Source organism: Manacus vitellinus, unplaced genomic scaffold (assembly GCF_001715985.3).
Source record: "Manacus vitellinus isolate BGI_N305 unplaced genomic scaffold, ASM171598v3 scaffold_3_pilon, whole genome shotgun sequence".
Taxonomy (NCBI): Eukaryota; Metazoa; Chordata; class Aves; order Passeriformes; family Pipridae; genus Manacus; species Manacus vitellinus.
Window position 1 is genome coordinate 42297215 of NW_021940535.1, and position 22841 is coordinate 42320055.

At 36.8% G+C, this 22841-nt stretch overlaps 1 protein-coding gene across 13 annotated transcripts in view; it reads right to left on the minus strand.

Annotated features, from left to right (window-relative positions):
* Nucleotides 1-22841, minus strand: part of PARD3 (par-3 family cell polarity regulator) — a 432225-nt gene that overhangs the window by 234879 nt on the left and 174505 nt on the right. For 10 of the 13 annotated variants that reach the window (XM_029961730.1, XM_029961725.1, XM_029961724.1 and 7 more), the window contains one exon: nt 19306-19437. The exons of the other annotated variants lie outside the window; for them this stretch is intronic. In XM_029961730.1, coding sequence (XP_029817590.1) covers nt 19306-19437 — 132 coding nt within the window. The remainder of the gene's footprint in view (nt 1-19305; nt 19438-22841) is intronic. 13 annotated transcript variants of the gene reach the window in all.

Below are 22841 nucleotides of genomic sequence, written 5' to 3' on the forward strand. Positions count from 1 at the left end.
TGCACTGAGAGTTTCTTTCTATGCATCCCTAGGCAGGATCTTCTACTTTCCAGTTTCATAGGATACATTAAATTTCAGACTAACTACTTGGGGTACCCCAGCACCTTGTTATGGTCAGCTCTGGCTCTTGCAGAGGCCAGTGCAAGGACACTACTGGCCTGCCAATACTTCTGGCTAGATGGGAAGTAGAAAATCAGCTGCTTTATCATCACAGAACTAGAAGAATGAACCAGAGAGTGAACCATTGAAAAAAGATAAAGGTTACTGTATCTTGTATTAAAACTGATTCAGTATAAAGAGAAAACCAATTTATTTTAAAAAAATCAGAAAATTCTGTGACAAAGGCTGTTGTTTCTCACTGAGATTAATAAAGCTGATGGTGTTCTCACAGAATTATATGATTTGAAGAAAATATGGGGAGAAACAAAACAGGTGAGTTTAAAACTTGTTATTTTCATTTACTATAATTAGCAGATTCCCCACTCTTTTCTTTTGTGTGGTCTGTTCTCAGCTACTTACAGGCTCAGAATGATTCCTTAATATTTACACTTATAATCATTTTTCAGTTTGATTAAAATAAAAACAAACAAGAAAACTTAAAGAAATATCTTGCACACATGCATTCTAGACAACGTAGGCAAGAGGAATCCTTAAAATGAATGAAATGCACTTGTCTTTCTCTCTTTGCATACAAACAGGTTGAAGGCAACAGTGAGCAAAAAACAAGAGTGTATATCTACACAGAAACAAAAGAACATTAAAACAATCTTTAAAACAGAAAAGCTGATACTTTCCAAAGGGATGGACGGTAAGATAATGTTCCCTAAGGAATTAATAATCTGGAAGAGTAAGTTAAAAATAAAGTGATGAAATTTGCCAGCAAAACACAGCTTAGGTGTAAAACAATCTCTTAAAACATGATCAATGAGCTTTGCGAGACTTTACTAAAGCACAGTGGCAGACTGTGAAGCCTGGTGACTGAGGAAACTGAAATGTGAATTAATGTAAGATAAAAAATTCTGAGAAATGCCATCTAGTCTAAACTTCAAAGGGAAGAATCTTGGAAAAAGTAGCACCTCTCAGAAAAAAAAAAAAAAAAAACAACACAGTAAAAATAACCATAAATTAAAGAATTAGTCTGTGATAATATTGAGGTATATTTAATATATCCAGGTTTTACTGCAGCATCAATATTTTTGCAGCAAATTTAGCTCTAAAAGTAATTTCAAATAGCAATTCCCAGTCTTCTGCCCTCTTGGGGTAAGTATGGATGAATATTAATGTAATATGTACTTATTTGTACCGTAGATGAATAAAAACAAAATAAATGGGCAACTGTATAACATCAAATATTAATGAAGAAAATTAGTCAAAAAGCATAAGTAGCAGTGAGAACAACAGATTACTGGAAGGATGACAATACTCTTCTGTCTTATTTACCAACTCCACAACACCGGAGAAAGAAGACACAGAGTGTGCCAACTACACAATGTATCAACAGCTAACCCACAGCCCAACTATATGGAAAAGTACTTTCTTTTATTTCTTTTAACCTAATTCCTGGTCTTGCTAACCTGCATATAGCACAGAGTTTGAAATGCCTGACATGGAGCAGACAACTACATTTCCACTTGTATGTCTCCTTGGACATGACTGGAAAATATTTCTCATCATGGTAGAAAAATGATGTGGGTAGAAAGAATTTAGAAACATAGTAAACTTCCAGAGGGTAAAGTGTACGACCTGTGTATGTGGAGGGGAGCAGAGATATCTATGCACATCCAAGTCTACTGTGGCCATACAAAAGGACAGGCTGAGAGGTTACTTCTGCTGACTTGTGGCAAGGGTTAAGGAACACCTCTCCAGTTTTATGAGAAAAAAACTACATCTTCCCACTCAGCACAGACTACTACAGACAACAGACAGAGCAAGGCACAGATGCACACACAGGAATCAGCAATCCAGTGGTGTATGTGCTGAAGTGAAGGTAGTTAGGGACTGGCAAGTTGGAAGCTTTTTGTCTGTGCAGTTCAGGTGATCTAAATAGTAGCTGAGTACTAAGGGACTTTCCTATCAAAATGAAGCAGTCAAGAAGAAGAAGAAGAGATGATTTATTTATAAACCTGCTTTTCCCTATGAGAAAATCCTGAAATGCACAAATACTGAGCTGTTATATTCTGATGCAGGTAAATAAGAAGGATTAATTGCAAATGCTGGATAAGGAAGGGATCAGAACAGAACTTCCATGAGGTACAAATCCATGTAGCTGGAAGAAAGGAGGTGAAATGAGGCTAAATATCAGAAAAAAATCCTTAATGGGGTGATACATCAGATTGTGAAAGTCTCCCAAGGGAAGAAGCAGAATCCCCACTGCTCAACACATGTAAAAGCAGCATGGACAAAGAACTACAAGATAGGCTACAGGGAATAACTCAATACATAGCAAGAGGATGGTTCAGATGACCTAATAATATAACAGGATTTTAAATGACTAGATAATTCTATTATCATTAACCACATTCACAGTAGTACAAGCTAAAACACTGTTGCTATGGCAATCAATCCTTATGCGTCGTTGCAGAAAATGACTGAGATGCAAGGAATGGAAATGAATTGAACCAGCCCTTACTATTCTCATTTAATTCAACATACCAGTCAGCTGGGAAACTACCTAAGACAAAAGTTTACATCTAGATTCCCACCAGTCTTTTAAAATATATAGTAAAGCACAACTGTCTGGCATTCAAATATAGGTTATCCTTAGATTTAGACAGTTAGTTCAGATTCAAGGTAGGCACAAGGCTCCAGTTCAGAGAGGATGATGCTGGAAATGGATGGATTGCTCTCATCATTCCATTTGGAACACTTAATACTGCTTGAATTCCCTCAGTTCAAAGTAAAGCGACACTATGGAAAGACCAATGCACACATGGTTCTGCCGTCACGGTATTACAGCTCCATTGCTTTCCATGTGGGAGACAAGAAAAAAAGACAGCAAATGTGACCATTTCCACTGGCACTAAGTAGCCCTACAGACAATAAACCATAGTACTGAAAGCATCCTACTTCTAATTCTTAATTTATACTTCCAAACGGAAACAGAGAAATTTTTAAGAGTCAAGCCACGGGATAACAAATGATCAGCAGTCTCTTCATTACATATTATCAACTCGAAATCAATTCCATGTTATTACAGAGTACTAACACATGCACATCTCTCAGTACACTGGAAAATGTATACTGGTTTGCTCACTCAGTTCTCCTCTTCACATACCATAACAGAGTATTTGTTCGGAAATTGGGAAGTTAAAGTTGGTAGTAATAAAATCCTTAAAGCTGGCGACAATTTTGGAATTTTTGAAAAATGGAATTCAAATCATTCCCAGTACCACTCAAATATGGTTTGAACCTGTACTAGTAAAACTGGTAAATCCCACTAAGTTTTTATAATGATAACTGATAATTTAAAATGAGACACTAACACTCCTCTTACTCCAAAACAAAAAAGTTTCCAATAAAACACAGCGAGAATTGAGTGGGAATGAAAGCTCAAACACCTGGGTGAAAAACCACCATGATCTCCCAGTTTTATAACACAGTAAAAAGTATTTTTAGGAAAAACTAGAGGCATAGGCAGACAGGAGAGAATATAACTAATTCTACTCCTTGGAAGTTCACAGCAATGGTTCCTGTCAAAAAATGTTTCTCAAGTGAACAAAGTATTTATTGTTTTGGGCTTTTGATACTCTACCATATTGTTAACAATGCAAAGCAGCCCACACAAAGGGGGACACTACAGATTATAGAAGCCATATATTCCAAAAGGAACATGTTTTCATCTGCTAGTGCTTGTATTTTAATGTAATTCTTACTCAGTGTTTTGTGCAGCACTACACAAAACTATTCTTTAGAAACCAAGGGAGGAAGAAAGATCAATAAAAAGGAAGCAAGTCCATATTCTGATTTGAAAATCAACTATAAGCTAACAAGTACACCAGAAAGTAACTATAAACTCTAAAAATCTCAGTTACAAAATATTTGAAAGAGGCTAAAAAAAACCAACATGCTTTTAAAAAGCCACTAAATCCAACCTTAAGGAATGTATTATATTTTAGTGAGAAGCAAAATATGTAAGTCAAGAAAAAGATCAGAGCAGCAGTGGAGTTTTCAATACTCACAAACACATACAGAAGCAAAACATTTGATAGATGTGTACAGTAATCCTCATACGTTAAAAATTTATTTGCACAACGTAACTTTTTGTAAAAAACTTTTCAAGGATAGCAGAGAAAGTTACTTCAAGTACTACTAGAACATTCTTGAAATGCTAGAACATGCCTGAATTCATGAGACATTTATTCAACTGATGAAGATACATCATTTTTATTGAAAACAGCCTGCAACACACTGAATGTATATTTTGTTTCTATTTTAATATATTTCATTAGTATTTTTCTTGGAATTTAAACAAAAACCTTCCTGCTTGTGTGAGCTTCAAGTCGTTAGTGCCAAAACTTCAGCCAATGTTTCATGAGAAAATTACTGAATTATGTCTGTTTATGATTATAACACAGATTTCTCAAGAAAATTATTCCCTCTTGGGCATTAAAAACTAAATTAGTATGAAAGACTAGAATGTGTTTAATGTGATCAAGCTAGCTTTTCCCGCCAAAATGCTTCAATTTAATCCAAACTAATTTTTTAAAACTTAAACAAAGTCTAATAAGTTACTTCACTTCCAAAAATGACGTGCATTTACTAGGAGACTCGATATAAAGAGATCATTAAAAAAATCCAAAATGTGAAGGCCAAGAATTTTACTATGCAACTGCTGTAAATAATTTCTTTTTTTTTAATACAAGTTCACGGATGACTCAAAAAGAGCATGTGTGAGAAAGAGAAAGCAATCCCAGTGCAACTGAGAAATTAAAGTGAAAAATTAAAGCAAGAAGCCAAAAAACAGACACACAGATGGTAAAAACTGGCAAAAATTAAACGTAAAAATCATTCTCTTAAGTACCAACAGATGTAGTGACTTTAAAATATTACTCCTTGAGGATACACAAAGATAATAATCCCAGATTGTGAATCCTGGGCCAGTCTACTGCTGTGCTAGAGCCCCAAAGTACACTGTACTGTACAGAGAAAAAATGATGTGTCAGAGATGGTGATATCTGCTCTGCCAGTCTACTAAAATAGAAGGGAAGAAAATTAAACTATCCAACACTGTGAAATTAATGTCTTCAGAAAAAAAAAAAAAAAAAGAAAAAATTAACTGTGTAAATGAGATAAGAGAGGAGACTGGAAGAATCCATTTACAGACTTATAATACTATAGGACTGAGCAGGAACTGGTTATTTGAGCATTTCTGAAACATTCCTTCTTGAAACAATATTCAGGTTTCTCACTCCAGATGCAAGCAAGGCTGTGCTTCCCAGATTCTGTGTTGGTAAAGGTTGTTGACCCCGTATTTAGGGGTCTCCTTGATTTTAATAACCACAATTACCTAAAACTATCCCAATTTAGACTACTGGTATTAAAACAGGGAAAAAAAATAATCCAAGATTTGAAAATTGAGAAACTGATGTGTAGTACATATATGTTTGAAGTTCAGCCTTTCCTGAAACATCTTCTTAGAATCCAAACTTGAAATGAATAATTATTAATAGTACTTTTAAAACACATTATGTAAGACCAATTTTCCAGATTGTTAAATTAGTTCAATTGATGCTACTATGAGTGATTGAACAGACCCAGCATCTTAGACCATCACCATAATTTCAGGCTAACTGTAGACATAACATAAGGACAACTACTTTTTGGGGGGGCTAAAAAACAAAGTCAAATTCAAAGAAAACAAAATTATGTTTATTTATTACCACTTCCAGTGTGCAGAAATTTACACTGGGTACTTTCTCCTCTAAAACAATTACTGAGCTACCAGGATAATCATAACATCAGGAAGATGACTGAGAACTCCACAACATGAACATACTTAAAAAAAAACAGTTACATGAAAAACATCTGCCAGAAAGTTTTAGGAGTTATATATAGACACATTTAAACATATAGATACTCTATATTTATATATATGTGTCATCAATGACAGCACTTTAAAATACTGTTCCTAAAAGTGGGTAGTTTATGAATTGTTCTGTATTTCAAGTATATAAACAAGTATATTCATGTACTTTATTTAACTCTAATGTGTATATTGATGAGCAGTAACTAAGCTGAACTATAAAAATGAATGTGAAAGTTTGCTGTATGTTAACTGGCAAACAAAGATACTGTCATGAATCAAATAAATTTTGTCTTTTGTAGAGTCTCCAAGCTGAGATGATCCAGAGAGGTACCATTTCTCACCAGGACACCCAGGTAGCAGAGCCAGCAGAGCTCCAGTAGTTGCTGTTTGCCCTGTTCAAACAGCCCGAGGGGCGGTTTCGGTGTTACTCCCACCACCCAAAACAGAGTCCCAGCTGCACACTGCAGATGCAAGCACTGCTCTGGTTTCGCCCAGGGTTCCTGAGGTTTGGCTTTGGAGCAAAGCAAGTCAAAGCCTGCCTGACACCAGTGTGCTCAAATCCCCAGGGGCCACCATGGGAGGGCACAACTCCTCAACTGCGCCTCCTCTCATTCTTACATGCACAAAGCATGTCAGACTCAAGAAGCCATAAAATTAAAAAAGTCATTAGTGAGCTGCATTGCAACGGTAGGTAGATATGTGGGTTCAAACTGATTCTAATATAATAACTTTTTTCCCCCTACACATTTCCTACCCAGTATTTTCTGCTGTACCCTGACACAGTGGTATGGAGCTGAAGTGCCTCCTACCCACTTTTCACTAAGACTGACATTTGTTAGTTCAGGGAAAAATTGTCAGTCCTTGAGCCACATTAATTTCACCTACCCAGAATGCTACAATACACACTATCCTACTGAATATTATAAGATATTTCTTTTGCACAGAGAACAATTTTATCGACCTTCAAGTCACCAGCAAAATCCATCAGTTTTGATAAGAGGATGAGTTAAAAGAGTTTTCATGAAGAGAAAGCTATAGTGGTGAAGTGTAACTACAAGGAAGAAATACTGATGGGCTTGCCTTATGAAATCTGTGCTTTGTTGTAACAATTATTGCCTAGAAAATCAAGATAAATAAAAATGGCATGATGGAATACTCAATGCGACTTTCAATAATTTTAAACAGAGATGCTCACAGATATGGTCGCTTTCTTTTGGGACATTTAATTTAGTCTATGCTTTGGATAAATGAGCTGAAATTATAAGCAATCATGAATTCCTGCACATTAGGAAAGTAAAGATTTTTGAAGACAAATGAGAATATCCAAAAGGAAGAGGAAATTAAGCTTTGAATCAAAGCGATTGAACGCTGGCTTCCTGCCTAGTATTCTGAAGAATAAGAGATCCAGAGGTTTTGATCATACTGGGTACCTCACTCTTCATGTGTTTATTCTACAGTCTATAAAAATGTCTGCAATATACAGGCAAAAGGATAATTTTTTTCTGCCCCATTTTAGAAATAGTTTTGTATGTATGTTGCACTCAACACGGATTTTTAAACTGTGAAAACAAGCAATATTTTCAATGGCAAATGTGCTAAAGTAATAATAGCCAACTGATTTTTCTCAAATTCATAAATAGTCATTTCTAGGCTGAAAAAAGAAGTAGAAAAAATTTCAATCCAAATGAAGTTAAAGTAATCACATGTAGCTGTCATGAAAGTGAGTAATACCTTAATATGGAATCTGGGCAACAATTCTGATTCTTAAAATACCATATTCAAGAGATCAAAATTAAAAGTAGTATTTATTTCAAAAGTAAAATCTTTCCAGTGGTTTATTATAGAAACTTTTTAGTTTATCCAATCAATTGTTTCTTCATGGAACCACTAGTTGTGCTGTATTCACTTTAATTCTGTGTATCCTTAGTATGGAACCTCCCTTAACCAGAATAACTGCATCAGTTACACACCACTGTTCTTTCTTCGGCACAGGGATTCAGCAAAATGTCTTATCAGTGCAGCTGGCAGTTAGTTGTTGGTCTTTTGGAAACCCTAATTATTTATTAAATCAGATCAAATAAAAGTATTTAACAAAAACCCCACAGGTATTATTGTTTTTTTCTGTTTGGTATGTGACGCATACAGAAGTAACTAATTTCTTTGTACATCCTGATTTCCTAACCAACTTAATTCCTATTCTCCCTGCTCGCCCCCTCCCTGGCCCTTGATACTAATTTGACCATTTCATATGCAACTCCAAGTAGTGTCAAGACCAACTTAGAATGGACTTATTTTCAGTGCATGAATTGGCAGGGCTGGTCTATTATCTGGTCTATTATTTTCTTTTCTTGCCCAGTTATACTAAGGAAATAAATTAATATCTCATGGTATATCGCATCAACTAGGTCATATTACATAATTCCATTCACTCAGTTGCCATACTCTCTAAATCTTGCTGTGTCGCTTCATCAGAATCATGACATTTCTCAAAGTATCCTATAAATTACAGTAACCACTTAATACAGCCGAAGAGTACTACATTCGATAATGAAATGCTCGTACTTAAGCAATAAAATCGAGATCAAATTTAAAACCCAAAATAAAACAAAAACCCAGACAAATTACTTCCACATAACTCAGTTATTAACTCTAAGTTACACAGTATCATTCCTATTTATAGCAAAGTGCAACCATGTCATTAAAATGACCTGTCCACACAGGATTTTAAAGAATAAGCATCTTTTCTATTTCCACCAATGGAAGATAAATCACCTATCACTTCCACAACTGAAAGGACAAACTTGGCCCTTTTCTGAAAGCACTTTCTTCACAATTTGTAATTCACAGAAAGAAAAAAAATACAAAAATCATCCTGCTATTATTCTATATATTAGATAAAGATAGGTTTCTCAGTCAGATAAAATCTTTTTACCTTGCCCAAAATAACCATTTTGTCTTTATTTCTGTTCTGCTTGGAATTAACTGACTTGCAGGACTCAGCAGTAATTTACCTGAATCTCCCCTAAATACTACAGTGAGAAGTGAAGAGTTCTCACATTCATGTTTCTGTCCAGATAAGTTGTTCTATTTTCGTATAGAAAGGACTAAAGCTTCCACTACAAATTAATAATATAAATATTTCTTTAAAATAAGTAACATAAGCCATTTAGAAGAAAAATTGTATCAAGAAGAAAATCAGAGTATTAAAAACAACCAAAAAGGCAGTTAATTTTCTATTTCAAGTCAAGAAAATTCTACAATGTGAATTAAGTTAACTGAAAATTAAATTAATGTGAACTGTGACTTCCAATGCAGACTTATAAAGGCTTGGTTTGGCAACAAAACCAAGCAATTTACCAATTTTTGGTTTTCTTATAATTTGAAAGGAATAAGAAAATAATATTTTACTTTGAGGGTGACAGAGCACTGGAGCAGGCTGCCCAGAGAGGCTGTAGAGTCTCCTTCTCTGGAGATATTCAAAACCTGCCTGGATAGGATCATGTGCAACCTGCTCTAGAGGAATCTGCTTTAGCAGGGGGTTGGACCAGATGATTTCCAGACGTCTCTTCCAACCCCAGCCATTCTGTGATTCTGTGAAAAAAACCCACAGCATTTGGGATAACTTTCTAATTTTGAATGGTGTCTTCCTGATAGAACACAAAGAGCATCAAGACTGCAAAAAACAAAACAGGGAAGGGATGTAAGGAGATGGAGTGTAGAGATACAACCTCATTCCTTCCAAAGAATTGGCTACTGCTCTGTAGCAACCTTTATTAGAAACCACAAAGCAGGTACATAGGATATAAAGGTAGAACAGAGAAGATAGGAACATGAAACAATAGGGAAAAAAGGTAAAATAGCAATACCGTGTGCTACCAGTACCACCTTCTGAAGCAAAAATGCATAATTTCTTTTTAAGCCTCAAAGATACAAGTAATCACATATTTACACTTTGGTTAAAAGGCTAGAATCCAGAACGAGCATAATGTGAATTTTAAATCAAGAATACTTTACCAAGGGCAAAGGAGAATCCTCTATAGACACAATTAACAGAATTGCTTTAATACACTTAAAAGTTTTAACCTTTGTGCTCTTTGAAGTGAATAGTGGAGCTGCATCTATTTCAGGTTTGTACCGAAGGGCTGTACTGCCCTGAAAAGTTTTACAGTGCCGTAAACTAATGAAATAAATTATCTTAATTTGGTTAGATCTATTTTCATTAACTGTATTACCCACCGAGGGAATGAGGACAAATTTTAATTTTACTAATGTATTTCACTTCTGCATTGCTTTGGCATGCCATAATTGCAGCTCCTGCTCAGTGCTGCTCGCTCTGCCATCTCAGGGCCACCTTTCCCCCTCTCTTCCAGGCAGGCAGGGCTGTGCACAGCCCCCAGGACCTGTGCAGAGGGGAAGCTGCAGCACCACTGACCGTCACCACCACGAGCCAGCCTGTGCTGGACTAAATCCTACCACGTTCCCACCAGAGCCTTTGACATGGCACAGTAGCAGCAACAAGCACATTATGAAAACAGAGCATTTTAGTAGTGGTGATACATTATGTACATCTGGACTAAAAAGTAAATACATGAGAAGATAAATGTTTTTCATAGCATGAAGAAAGAAAACAAGTTCCTAAAAGAAGGAAAGGAAGATCGGATACATCCTTTGATGAAATGCTTTTCCAGACCCATTAATGGATTTTCAGATGTCCCTTTCTGATCTGTTGCCATGGACAGACAGTGGTCTAAAAAACCAGAGATAGTATTGTTCTGCACAATATTTAGAAAAAAGTAAAAAAACTAAAAGCAATAACTAATATAAAGCTTCCTACAGCATCTCCCTGCCATTTAAGAGAGTATTACTTATATTGTTGGTATTCTAGATTTATTACCATAAATTACCATAACAATAGGATTATTTAAATAGTTTGGTCCAAAAGGGCAGGAAAATAGCAGTGTATGGTTACTAGCGAGTTATAAAATGCCTTTCACATTTGCCAACACTTTTAAGAAAGTTTCTGCAGAATAGAGTGGGTCTTCTAGCAGACAGTACCAGAGACAGAGTTGTGATCATCTCACTCCATTCAGCGCTTGTCAGGCTGCACCTAGAGTACTTGTCGGGTTCTGGCCACCACAGTTCACAAAAGACAAGGACAGACTGAAGGGGGTCCAAAGGAGGGCCATGAAGGTGATTAAAGGCTGGGAAAGCCAGCATTGTGAAGAAAGACTGAAGGAGTAAGTTCTTTACTCCTTGGAGAAGAGAAGGCTCAGGGGGACCTCATCACACTATGCCACTTAAAAGGTGGCTACAAAGAGGATGGAGGCTCTCTCTTTACAGAGAGACACATGGAGAAGACAAGGGGCTACAGGTACAAGTTGCAACAGGAAAGGTTTCATCTTAATATAGGAATGAATTTTTTATTTTTTTATTTTTTAATTATGAGAAAAATCAGTCACTAGAAGAATCTCCCCTGGGACATGGTAGAGTATCTATCACTGGAGGTGTTCAGGACAGGATTAGAAAAGGTGCTAGGGTAGTCTCACTAAGACTCTCTTTCCCACAAAAGGTTGGACCAGATGACCAGGTGGCTTCCAGCGTGTGTTGTTGATTCTTTAAATTTCAGACCAGTCCATCATCTGCCTGCTTATACTTGTACATCTATGAGAGTGAGAGTGTTTGAGTGTGAGGATATGCACACCTGAACATGATGCATGTCTTTTTCTATAATAATTAAAATCCATGAGTATTTTCATAAAATTGCCTTTTCTTGCTTTGGGTTGTTTTTGGTTTTTTTTAATGTGGACACATATGGAGTTACATTCTGCCACTGAATTCATATCTACACAGCAGCATATAACTGAAAGTAGACTGTAGCCTTCAAACTGTCTCACCTATTTAATACACCATATGAAATGACATATTATTTTTGAAAGGAGAACAAGATAGATGCCAGCATGAAACATTGTTTATAAAACCATCACCACTACAGCTGTCCCCAAGCAATAAAGCTGTTTATTCCAACCTCCTACCTCATATAAACTGAAACCCTCAGCACTGAAAAACAACTTCAAATCTGTTCATGACTCCAAGACAAATAAGAAGAGTCATCTCTTTCCAAAATATACAATTACGGTTGTGTCCACAAATGTCCATTTTCTATAAAAGTGCACAGACTTCTAAATTTCACATTTGATTCTGTCTCTGTACATACCGATGCATTCAGCATAAAGATAAGTCTTTAAGGCTTCTTTGTTTCTGTGGTTATACATAAACATTTAGAGAATATTTAACAAATGTGTGTATTAACATATTCACATCTAAGATTTATACAGAAAAACACATTTATTCTTCTGACTTCAGGAGACATGACAACTCTTCTAAGGGTGTAGAAATTATCAGTCTACATAAAAATCAGGAAAAGATCAAGTTAGGACTTCAAAATCAAATGGCTTTAAATATGGAAGTCGTGTTCAGATTTAGAAATCTGGATCTGAACCAAGTTAGATCCAAAGTCAGATTTATACCTAGAAAAGGCCTGTGATTCTGATTCTCTCCACAGAAACACATGGTAAAAATTTTAACCTTAAAAGGAGAAATCATAAATACAGAAAGAGAGAACTTACATGGCCATTATAAGAGCTTGTTTTACCCTCCCATGCCTGCTTTTAAGCATTCTGACATGTAACACACAATCAGCTCCAGCAAGTCTCCCAGATCAAGATGTGTCTGTGGGAACTGGGTTCCTAACCACCACTAGAGCCTCATCCACTGTAAGCAGTTCAGCAGGGTCCATCCTGGAAGTGACCCAGCTCAGCTAATGCATGCCTCAACTTGATGCAGATCTAGAGTCCAGTACTACACAATAGGAGTTTGGATATTTTTTTGTAGGTACTCACATCATAATCACTGAAATACAGGTTTCTCATTTTGGAGTTCATCATACATAGTATTTTTTCTAATCTAATAATAATAAATGCAACACAGGTAAAACACTGAGACAAATCTACACGATAATCACTTAATTGTGATCACGTACAGATACAGTGATACCACAAAACCACAACAGTCTTATTGGAAATCAAAGGCTATTAGAAATTGTGTAGGCATTTTGACCACATTGCATGTGCAAAATATTCTGTAGGGGTGATCAGTCAAAGCAAAAAAGGAGAAAAAAAGGAGAAAAAAAGGAGAAAAAGACCACCAAGAAGTCAAGGTGCTCTTCTGGCAGCCAGACAGGGCATTTGGCTGTCTCAGAGATATATTCAACCTGTATCCTTCCTGGGATGTCACTGCCTCTCTTTGTGTTGAGTGGAGCCAGCACTTCACAGTTTACATTTCATCTGAGCATTGGAGCCCCTACACTGAAGTAGTTAACATCTTGCCAATATAAAGAAATAAAGGGAGTGGTCAATACCTAACTACTTGTGGAAGCACTGGCTAATTGAAAATATTCTTGGGCCCAATCAAGTTTTTTGCCATCTTTATAGTACAAAAGCCAGAAGGAGCAAGTGCTGTAGCACACAGGGTGTTGACAGAGTGAAGTCAGTGTGATTACAGGACCAAGAACCCATCTCAAGTAGTAAAAAACCTGCATTTGCAATTGGATATGGCACAGGGGAGACTGAACTTGCAGGGACACCTTGAGGTCTTCCATTCAATACTTTGACTAACATAAACCTTACGTGAATCCTCTACCAATGCACTGGTCACTGCTTCTAACTGCCCATAGTTAAAACTGTGTCCAATTATTTAATATCAAGTTAGGTGCCAAGCCAGAAACAAGCAAACCATATGAGCCAAGGCCTTGTTCACTAACTGGTAACACTTTTCCCATGATCAGCCTCAGAGTGGTCTTGCCTAGTTTCACAAACCCTGGGTAGCCATTTGGCTACACTCACACATCCCCTGCCTTTCATATGAGATGTCCACTGAAGAACCCCCAAAAGAGACAGCTCTCTGCATTACATCTAGACCTTTGAACACATGCATATCTCTACCTTTGTGATGGAAATCCTTCACAAGGAATATGACAAGCTCTAAAATCGTCTTTGTATTTTATAATTTATATGCTGTCATGGTTCTATGTTCATTAAGGTTGTTATCACAAGAGATAAATTATAAAGGGTATGTACTTGGAGAGAGAGGAAAGCAATAGACTCTACGCTGGCACAGAGAATAATGGATAACCAGTTAAAAATGATTCCTCCAACTGAAGCCTAGCTAATCCCTTTTCCAAATCTTAAAGCACAACTCCTTACTAATGACAATAATTTTTACTGCAGTTTCAACCCTTGTGCGTGCGGAGTTTGAGATAAGAAGAGCCTCCACCCCTGAGTCTCCCCATCTTCAAGCCATAAAACAGAGAATTTGCAGACCCTTCTACTGTAGTTATAGGCATAATAAAATCTAGGAAAAAAAGGCAAAAAAAACTTGTCAGACAAGGAGAAACACAAAAGAGGTACGTCAGTGAAAACAAAAATATTTATATTCATTAGCTGTACCACTATGATACATTTAGAAATAAAGAAAATAAATGAGTTGCTTTTCTGCCTTCTTTTTATGTTAGGCATAAAACAGAAACAGGGGGTTTGTTGTTAAATGAAAAATTTGACAATATAGATAACCTGGAACATGAGAATATACAGGAAATTAGTGGTTTAAATTCAACAACCTACCTCTGAAGCTCTGATCTTTTCTTTTCAACTGACAGTGCTGAAATGCATTAATTTATAGTATCCAAATGTTTTAAGAGAGTATATTCAATCATATTAAAAGCAGGCCTTATTTTGCTGAAAATACAATCTGAAGGCAGGTACTCTACAGCTGGAGACACAAGACCATATGCTACTTCCATGTCTGATCCTGTTGCAACAGGATCCACAGAAACTGTACCAGATTACTATGGACAGATGTCATGAACAAGAATAACTTACAGGAAGTGCTCCATACAGCACATTTCTGAACAAGAAGACAGCAGTAGTAACCAGCTTCTCTTTCCATTTTAGAATACATTTGAGTTGCTCTAATCTCTGGCTGTTGCTAGATACCAAAAGCTACTGTGAACTTAGCAATCAGATCTATTCTTCAGTAATAACCATGAAATTTTACTCTGTCTCCTACCTTGCTTTCATGAACTGACAGATAAATACCAAATACATAATATACAGATATGTACCTACATTTACATATAGCTTTAACTAACCAAACTCTCTGTATTTGCAAATCTGATCAACTGCTTCATATTTAAGCTGCTTTAGGATTTCCCTCTCCTGCTGTCCTCACTCCCCTTCCCAGCCCACAGCACAGCCAGGTGCTCTTAATCCTTCTGCAAAACAGGCCTTGCCAGCAGAGCAAGGACTATACTGATTGATTGCTGCCAGTTCCAATATTTAACTAATGAAACTAAAATGACCACCTGAGAGAACTTTTTTGTGTACTTAAACTTGGGGAACCGGTGAAAACTTTAACACTTTCATGCATTCCCTTTCATGTCTCCCTGGTATGAAACAGCATGAGTCCAGATTTGATCAGGGCCCAAGCAAGTCTTGAGGTGAGCTGAGGGGAAAAAAGACTTCTCAAATAAAAGTGAGATTACCATATATATGAATACATTTCAGAGAAAATAAGATTTTTCAACTATTCCTCAAAGTTTGGTTGCTGTGGGGAAAAAGAAGGTGTTATGGAGGGCAAGGTGAAGAATAAGAAGCAACTTTTTCTTTTTTTTTTAAGGATATTTCGGAATCAAATTAAAGATTGCAATTTTTTTCCTAGTACTTGACAATCTGTAAGAGAGAATTAATAAAATAATTGAGTGAAAGAGTAAAAAATACAATCACAGAATCACAGAATGGTTTAGTTTGGAAGGGACCTTAAAGATCATTTAGTTCCAACCCCCCTGCCATGGAAAGGAACATCTCTCACTAGATCAGCCTGCTCAGAGCCCCATCCAACCTGGCCTTGAACACTTCCAGGCTTGAGGCATCCACAACTTCTCTGAACAACTTCTTTCAGTGCCTCACTGTCCTCATAGTGAAGAATTTCTTCCTTATATTTAATGTAAACCTACTCTCCCCATTCCCCCTTGTCCTATCACTATATGTCCTTGTAAAAAGTCCCTTAACAATCCCTACCTTTCTAACTGTATTCTGAAACTCTATTTGTATTTTTGGCTTCACAGAGGTGAAATGATTCTTTGGTAAAGAGTTTCATATAACTTACATCACAAGTTTGAGAAATAGGAAGTTTCCGAGAAATACATGGATCATTTGCCCTGTGGAAAACCAGAGGGCTCTGGAACGAACTGGGAACAATTGCTACACAGATATAGCTAACCAGGATACACAATCAGAATACCTTAAAGGACTCAGAAAGCAGAATTAATCTTTCCCATTTCTTTGATGTATCACTCTAATTTCGCAGAGCCTGACTAAAGCACAATAGATATGAGCAAAAGCAATTACTGCCAGGAATTTTAACGGGCTTCATACGTTCCTCCATTTTTAGGCATTAAACCCAGACAAGTTTAGAGAACTATTTCTCTAACACCTACTTGAACATATCTAATTCTGTGCACTTTTCAGTCCTGCTACAGCAGTTGATTTCTTACAAACAATATATCTTAAAGTTTTGTCTGTAGAACTAGATGTGATGCTGCAGAATTACACTTTGCTACATAGGAAATTTAGCAAATAGATTGTTTATAGGAAATGAGGTGTTGTCCACACAAAAATAATTGTACTTCTTTGGCACAGCACGCCTTCATTCAAAGGGCAATTCCAATGAATGTTCATGTATGCTAGAAGGTGAAAAATATCACCTTGGAATTCTTTTTTGCCTTATATTCAAAAGGAAGAGAGGAGGCAACTAATTCAACCCAGAAGAGCCAGAAGAGCTTTCATCCAACAACAAGCCTCTGGAGTCTGCAAGATGAATCCAGTGTTTACTACTACTGCCTCTAAAGAGCCATAAAGGCAGCTTAGACCAGGACTATTAATACCCCTGGTATCTGCAATGAGTTCTGCCCTAGAGGTTTCTTGGCACTGTTGCTGGCTTACCCTTGGTGCCAGACCTGCTGTCTGCTGTTCCTTCTGCACGTACTGGCAGGGTGCACAGACCAGTCCAGCACATGGGAACATGACTGGAAGTTGCTAAATTAATTGATTATGCCAGATTGCAACCTCCTTGCCTGAGTTTACCCTTCTCAGAAGTGAAAGGCTTAACCAGTGGGAAACAAAATCCCACAGAGGATACTGAAAAAGATATTAAAGTTTAAACCCCCAAAAAGAGTGAAAGAATATCTCTGTCTGCAGCTACTCCATCCCCTGCCAGGCCCTTCTTTTCTTCCCTATGATGCATCCCATTCTCGCAACAGACTTTCTTCTCCTGTGCATATCCTGCTAAACAGGTTTCACTCTAATTAATTATCCCGCTGATATGAAATCACAAAAGGATCCTGGTCTTCCAGGTACTTGCAGAATCATTAACACATCCAAAGAATGAACCCTATCCCTCTCAAAAAAACCACCACTACAAACAAACAAAGCCAAAATGCATAAAACTTGCTTCAAAGAAACATGATATTTGCAATTTCAAACGGCAACCAGTTAACTCTCGTAACGAATATGCTTCCAGACTACCACTACTGCCCAATTATTTACCTAATTGGGGAATAAATTAACTAGTTAAGCTGTTTGGACACTGAAATCAACATAAAGTTTAATATGAAATATCATATATTAAAATTTCATGTATCTGGCATTTTATAAGATGATCGCTATTAAGGTTTCTAATTCAACTTCTTTTGCTGAGGCAACAGTTTCATTAACTGCCACAGTGCAAATCTAATGACGCATGGAAATTATGCCTCGAAAACATCAACAAGCAGAACTGTCACAGGAGATGCCTTCAAATCTGGGCACTGACTTTCCATTTCAGCACAGGCTGATACAGAGACAGGAGCCAACTTCATCTGCACTAACTCTATATCTTCTTAGAGAAAAATAGCAATGCAAAGAACACTATCATTAAATGTGCAGAGGAAGGAATACAAGGACCAAAGACAGAATTTTTCTCATAAAACACATAATTTTAAATTACTTTGCAGGTAATTACAAGACATAAAAACAGCTAATAGCTCACATTTGAGGGGGGGTTAGTTGGTTTATTTTAATATTCTGTGAGGTTATTTAAGCTTCTTTTGAACTAAAAATGGGGTTTAATGAAGAATGTTTGGAGTATGCTATGATTTGGCAATGCTGCACTTCAAATATTGTTATGGAAGTTGTGAGTGAAGGAGAGTAGTCCCAGGACACCAGCCCAGTGTTAGATTCTAAACCTTCCCCTCCATTCACAAGGTACAGTGGAAGAAAGCTTAGGACGTGTCAAATAGCAAATTTCATTTTGAAGCTCTTCTATATAAAGCAAATTACAGTTTTATGTCCTATTGCTGTAAAATACAAAATTTGTACATTTTGTTCAATGCAAAAATTCAATGTTTTCATGTCACATTGTATAAAGAAGAAAAATGAGGTAATAATTCTACATATGCACTACTCTGGGCTTCCTCTTGTATTTCCAATTTCCATAGTAAAGATGATTTTCATCATACCTTTGAAAAATTTCAGACATACACAGAGATATAAAGTGACTGCTAGGTAATTTCAATTTCAGAACTTTAAACCTCTATGACTACCAGTTTATTAATAAATACAAAATTAAAAAAAAAAAAATACACAAAAAAACCCCACCAAACAAACCATAACTTGGAACTACTTAGTGTCTCAAAAAAGCCCAAGATCAAAAGCAGTATAAATGTACACTAAATAAATATGATAACAGTCTTACAGTCTTCAGATTTATAATTAATATATTTTGATGTTTAGAGCAACAAGCATTTAAAAGTGCAGTGTCAAAACTGACTCACATATGGCTACTCTGTAGGAACATTATTAGATTTCAATGGCAAAATGTTTATCAAAATAATACTAATTAAAATAACCATGTTGATATCAGTTGTGAAGAACAGCAGCACTCCACATACTATATAAATATGTTTTTGACTAAAAAAAAAAAATAATTTGCAGGTGTCCATTTCAATCTTAATGCAGGTTTTTTTGGAAGCAAGAGGAATTCCATATATATTTAGTCAGCAGACTGCTGGTGCTTCTATCATGCTTAGAGAGTCTGTATCACATAAGAATACACTTCTTTGTAATAGCTTGGAGTAGCATAAAGATTAGATTGATAAAGTAATATATATATATACACATATATATTACCTGTTCTTGCCTCTCCAGCCACTTGTCCACCATGGGATGACTGGCACTTAACGATGAACGAGCATTTTCTCTCTGAAACTGGTTAGACCAGCTACTAGTATCTCGTGGTAGGCTTCTGTAGTTTTCATCTTTCTAGTTTAAAAGAAACAAAAAAGTGTCTTATAAAAAACAACCAGTCCTTGCCCATTAACAATGCAACTGGTTATTAAACGAATACAAAAGGAAGACTGACAAAAGTGAATACAGGTCCGGCTGGACCCAAGGACAGCGTGATTGCTCGGCCATTCCATTGCAAGAGCTCCCTTTCCTTAACACCAGGGAAGCCCAACTAAAGCCTCAGTGCAGTTGTAGATCTTGCACCCATTCATGCTTCCCTTCCTCTCTTTTCCAGCTTCAAACCTCTAGTGCACAGACTTCCCAAGTAATATACTCAGCAAGGCTTTCAGAGCAATATGCTCCTTTTTTTCGTTCCCACCAAAAGCAAACATCCCAGAGTCCATCCAGTGACAGCTACAACCACTACATAATTTTCCCAAGTCTCTGCATGTAATCAATTTTACAATCAAAGGGGTCTCACTGCTCCGGGTACTGTCCTTTAGACCAGAATAACATGCCGTAGAGTTCAAAACTTGAATTTATTATTGCACATAACAATGCTTTGCTTGGTTTGCCTGAAGGTATACAAATACAGTCACATTTGTAGAACAGCAGCAGATGGAGATTGTGCTGACAGAGATACATTGATCCCACTGAGACTGACAGAAAATTATTTTTTTCTTTTTAATTGATGAGTTTGTCTACACATCTTTCCCACAAGCTGTACAAATTCTCCAGCTTCTAAAGATTATTAGTCCTTACCCAGGCTGATCACTAAAAGCCAATAAAAGCACAGAGGCAGATTCTTAATGAGGGGAGTCACCTTAGCCTAAAGTCAGTGTTACTGACAACTTACATAGCTTAGTTACCTCCAACTGAAATAATACATGGAACTGAAATTCTGCTTTGCTTTTCAAAACAGGATTATGAATACAGTATAATATATGTAAGTATCCTTCCTTCAGAAGTGGAGTATTTTTTCCAGTCAATGTTTGTCTATCTTCATGCCAAATCAGATAATTTAGAGAGAGTATCTACTTTTAAAACAGACTCTAGTTCTACACATTTTGCAACATTACCACTTTTAGGAATCTCAAAAGTCTCTAAAATAATAAACAAACATCAGTGCAGATTTGTAGCTAAAATCTATTATTTTCTTTATTTATAGCACACAGCAGATTTTTGGCCCTTTCTTACATCAATATATTATCCCATCAGCATGAGTATTTCCTTTCCCTGTTTGCCATACTGATATTTCTTTGCCCTGGCACAATATTAGTCCAATATTCTAGATGCAGCATCAATTCCCTTACAATTGTCCTTCACAACTATATTAAATGTATGACATGCTTTGCTAGGAAATTCAGGTCTCAGTCTAACTGTGAAACACAGCATTTTACAAAAGCTTCCTGTGCAAGAGCAGTCTTTTCCCACACATATCAAACTTAAGCTTTCTTAACTGATGACAACCTCTTTTCTTGAAATACTTTGTAGTATAAAAGAAGTCTTCCATTTCAAGACATTAAAGCTTAAATTCAACCGGTACAAGATACCCTTGTAAAAATATGTTTGCACAAGTAATCAGCCTAACAAAGCACCATCATAAATTAGTTTCCCCTGCCACGAATGAAGTAAAAACTTTGTGTCTTTCAGCAACTAAAAACAATCCAGTTTTCCTGTGTTGGTTAACCACACAGCAAAACTAGAAACTTGCTCAGTGTCTTGCTTATAAAGGGACAGTGGAAGTCAGCTTTGTACAGCTGCCCTCAGCAAATCCATAAAAGCCAGGGAATGTTGTGTACAAATTGATTTTTTTCCTGTTGCTTCTCTTAACCAATTCTTTTCTTCAGGTGACAGGGGTGGCACAGTTCCTGTAAGCCAAAACAACAATTTCTCTTGTTCAAAGTGGTGGGCAGGTATAACAACAAAATCAAAGTCTGACAAAGAAATAACAAAAAAATCATTTTATGCACAAAACCACCCATACAGTTGGTGCACATATTATTGTCATCTAACAATAACTGTCTGACAGACCATCACCTCCTCTGAATGAACAAAAATTTCTTCCTATGTAACAAGATGTTTTCTGTATTTCTACACTTTATAGATAATTCTATTTTTTATTGATTCATGTTCAATAGATTCAGTGTTCAATAGAAACCTTTTTGAAAGACGTTTTTATTTTTAAAACACAAAGATCTCTCTCCATACAGCATCCATTACCCATGCACAGGGGTGTTTTGCAAGAGCAAGAGAGAAGGAAAAAAGTTCATCTAGGGGTGTTGTTGTTCTTCAATCATTCAATCAGCAGGTCTGGGAATCATGCCTGAAGTCTTATTGCACAGAGTTTATACTGGAACTTTGTGTTGTAAAAAGTCTCAAGTGTCACAGTACACAAAGTGAAATTATCTAAGTTAAGAGAGCCTCTGTTTGGTGCATCTACACTAATGTCAAAAATTCTGCCAAGAGTTTACTCCTAATATTATCTGTGCTGACTAGAAGAGTATATTCATCCCACTTACCAAAATATTTCTGCTTGTAGCCCACTTCAGTAGAAGATTGCCTTTCTCCTGCTAAGACCTATAACAGCTCATTTTATAAAATAGGCAACCAAGTCACTCAGCAATTTTTCTGACAGCAGAAATAAATGCTGGAATGGTAGAGGGATGTGGTTTCTGTAATTTCTTGTGTTTCTCAGCAATGTTCAGAGGCTCAAAATAGCACTATTATCAGATCGAAATAAAATACCAGTGCTGCAATCACACACAGAGTCATGTTGGTGTTGGCCAAACAGCAAAACATTAGAAGACCAACTCGCCACAGACCAGTCCTCCACTCCTTTCTTTGTCACTGCTTTTTGGCATGCAGCTACCCCCTGTACCCCAGGGGTGACAGCACTGAGACAAGCACCAAACTAGACCAGGAGCAGCAAGAGAGCAGCATTTTCAACACTGACACACACAGTCCTTCTCACAGGCAGCTACACAACAAAGCCTCAGGGTGCTCCTGGATACCTGTAACCCCACCTATGCAGGGGTTTCCATTACTGCTACAACCAGATCTAATTCAAAGATAGCAGTGGTGATCAACTGTAGAGGTGGAGGTGAAAAATAATGCTGCAGCTCAGACATTGGGATTTACTGAAACCAGCTGCAGTGTTGCTTGCTATTTAATATATATATATTGGCTTCTGATTTTTTTTTAAATATGCAAATATTAACCCAGAAAGCTTTACTTGTCTTCAGCACAATCTAGCATTAGCACACATGCTCCCAACATCCAACTGGAAAAGGTGTGTGTCACTTTTAGCTACAATACCATAAAAAAAAAGAGATTTCATGGTACAGAAGCCATCAGGGTCACACAGGGAATTCTCATTTCTTCTGGAGTTGCAGCTGTAAGCCCTCCTGAGACCAGGGCTGACACGCATCATCAATTAC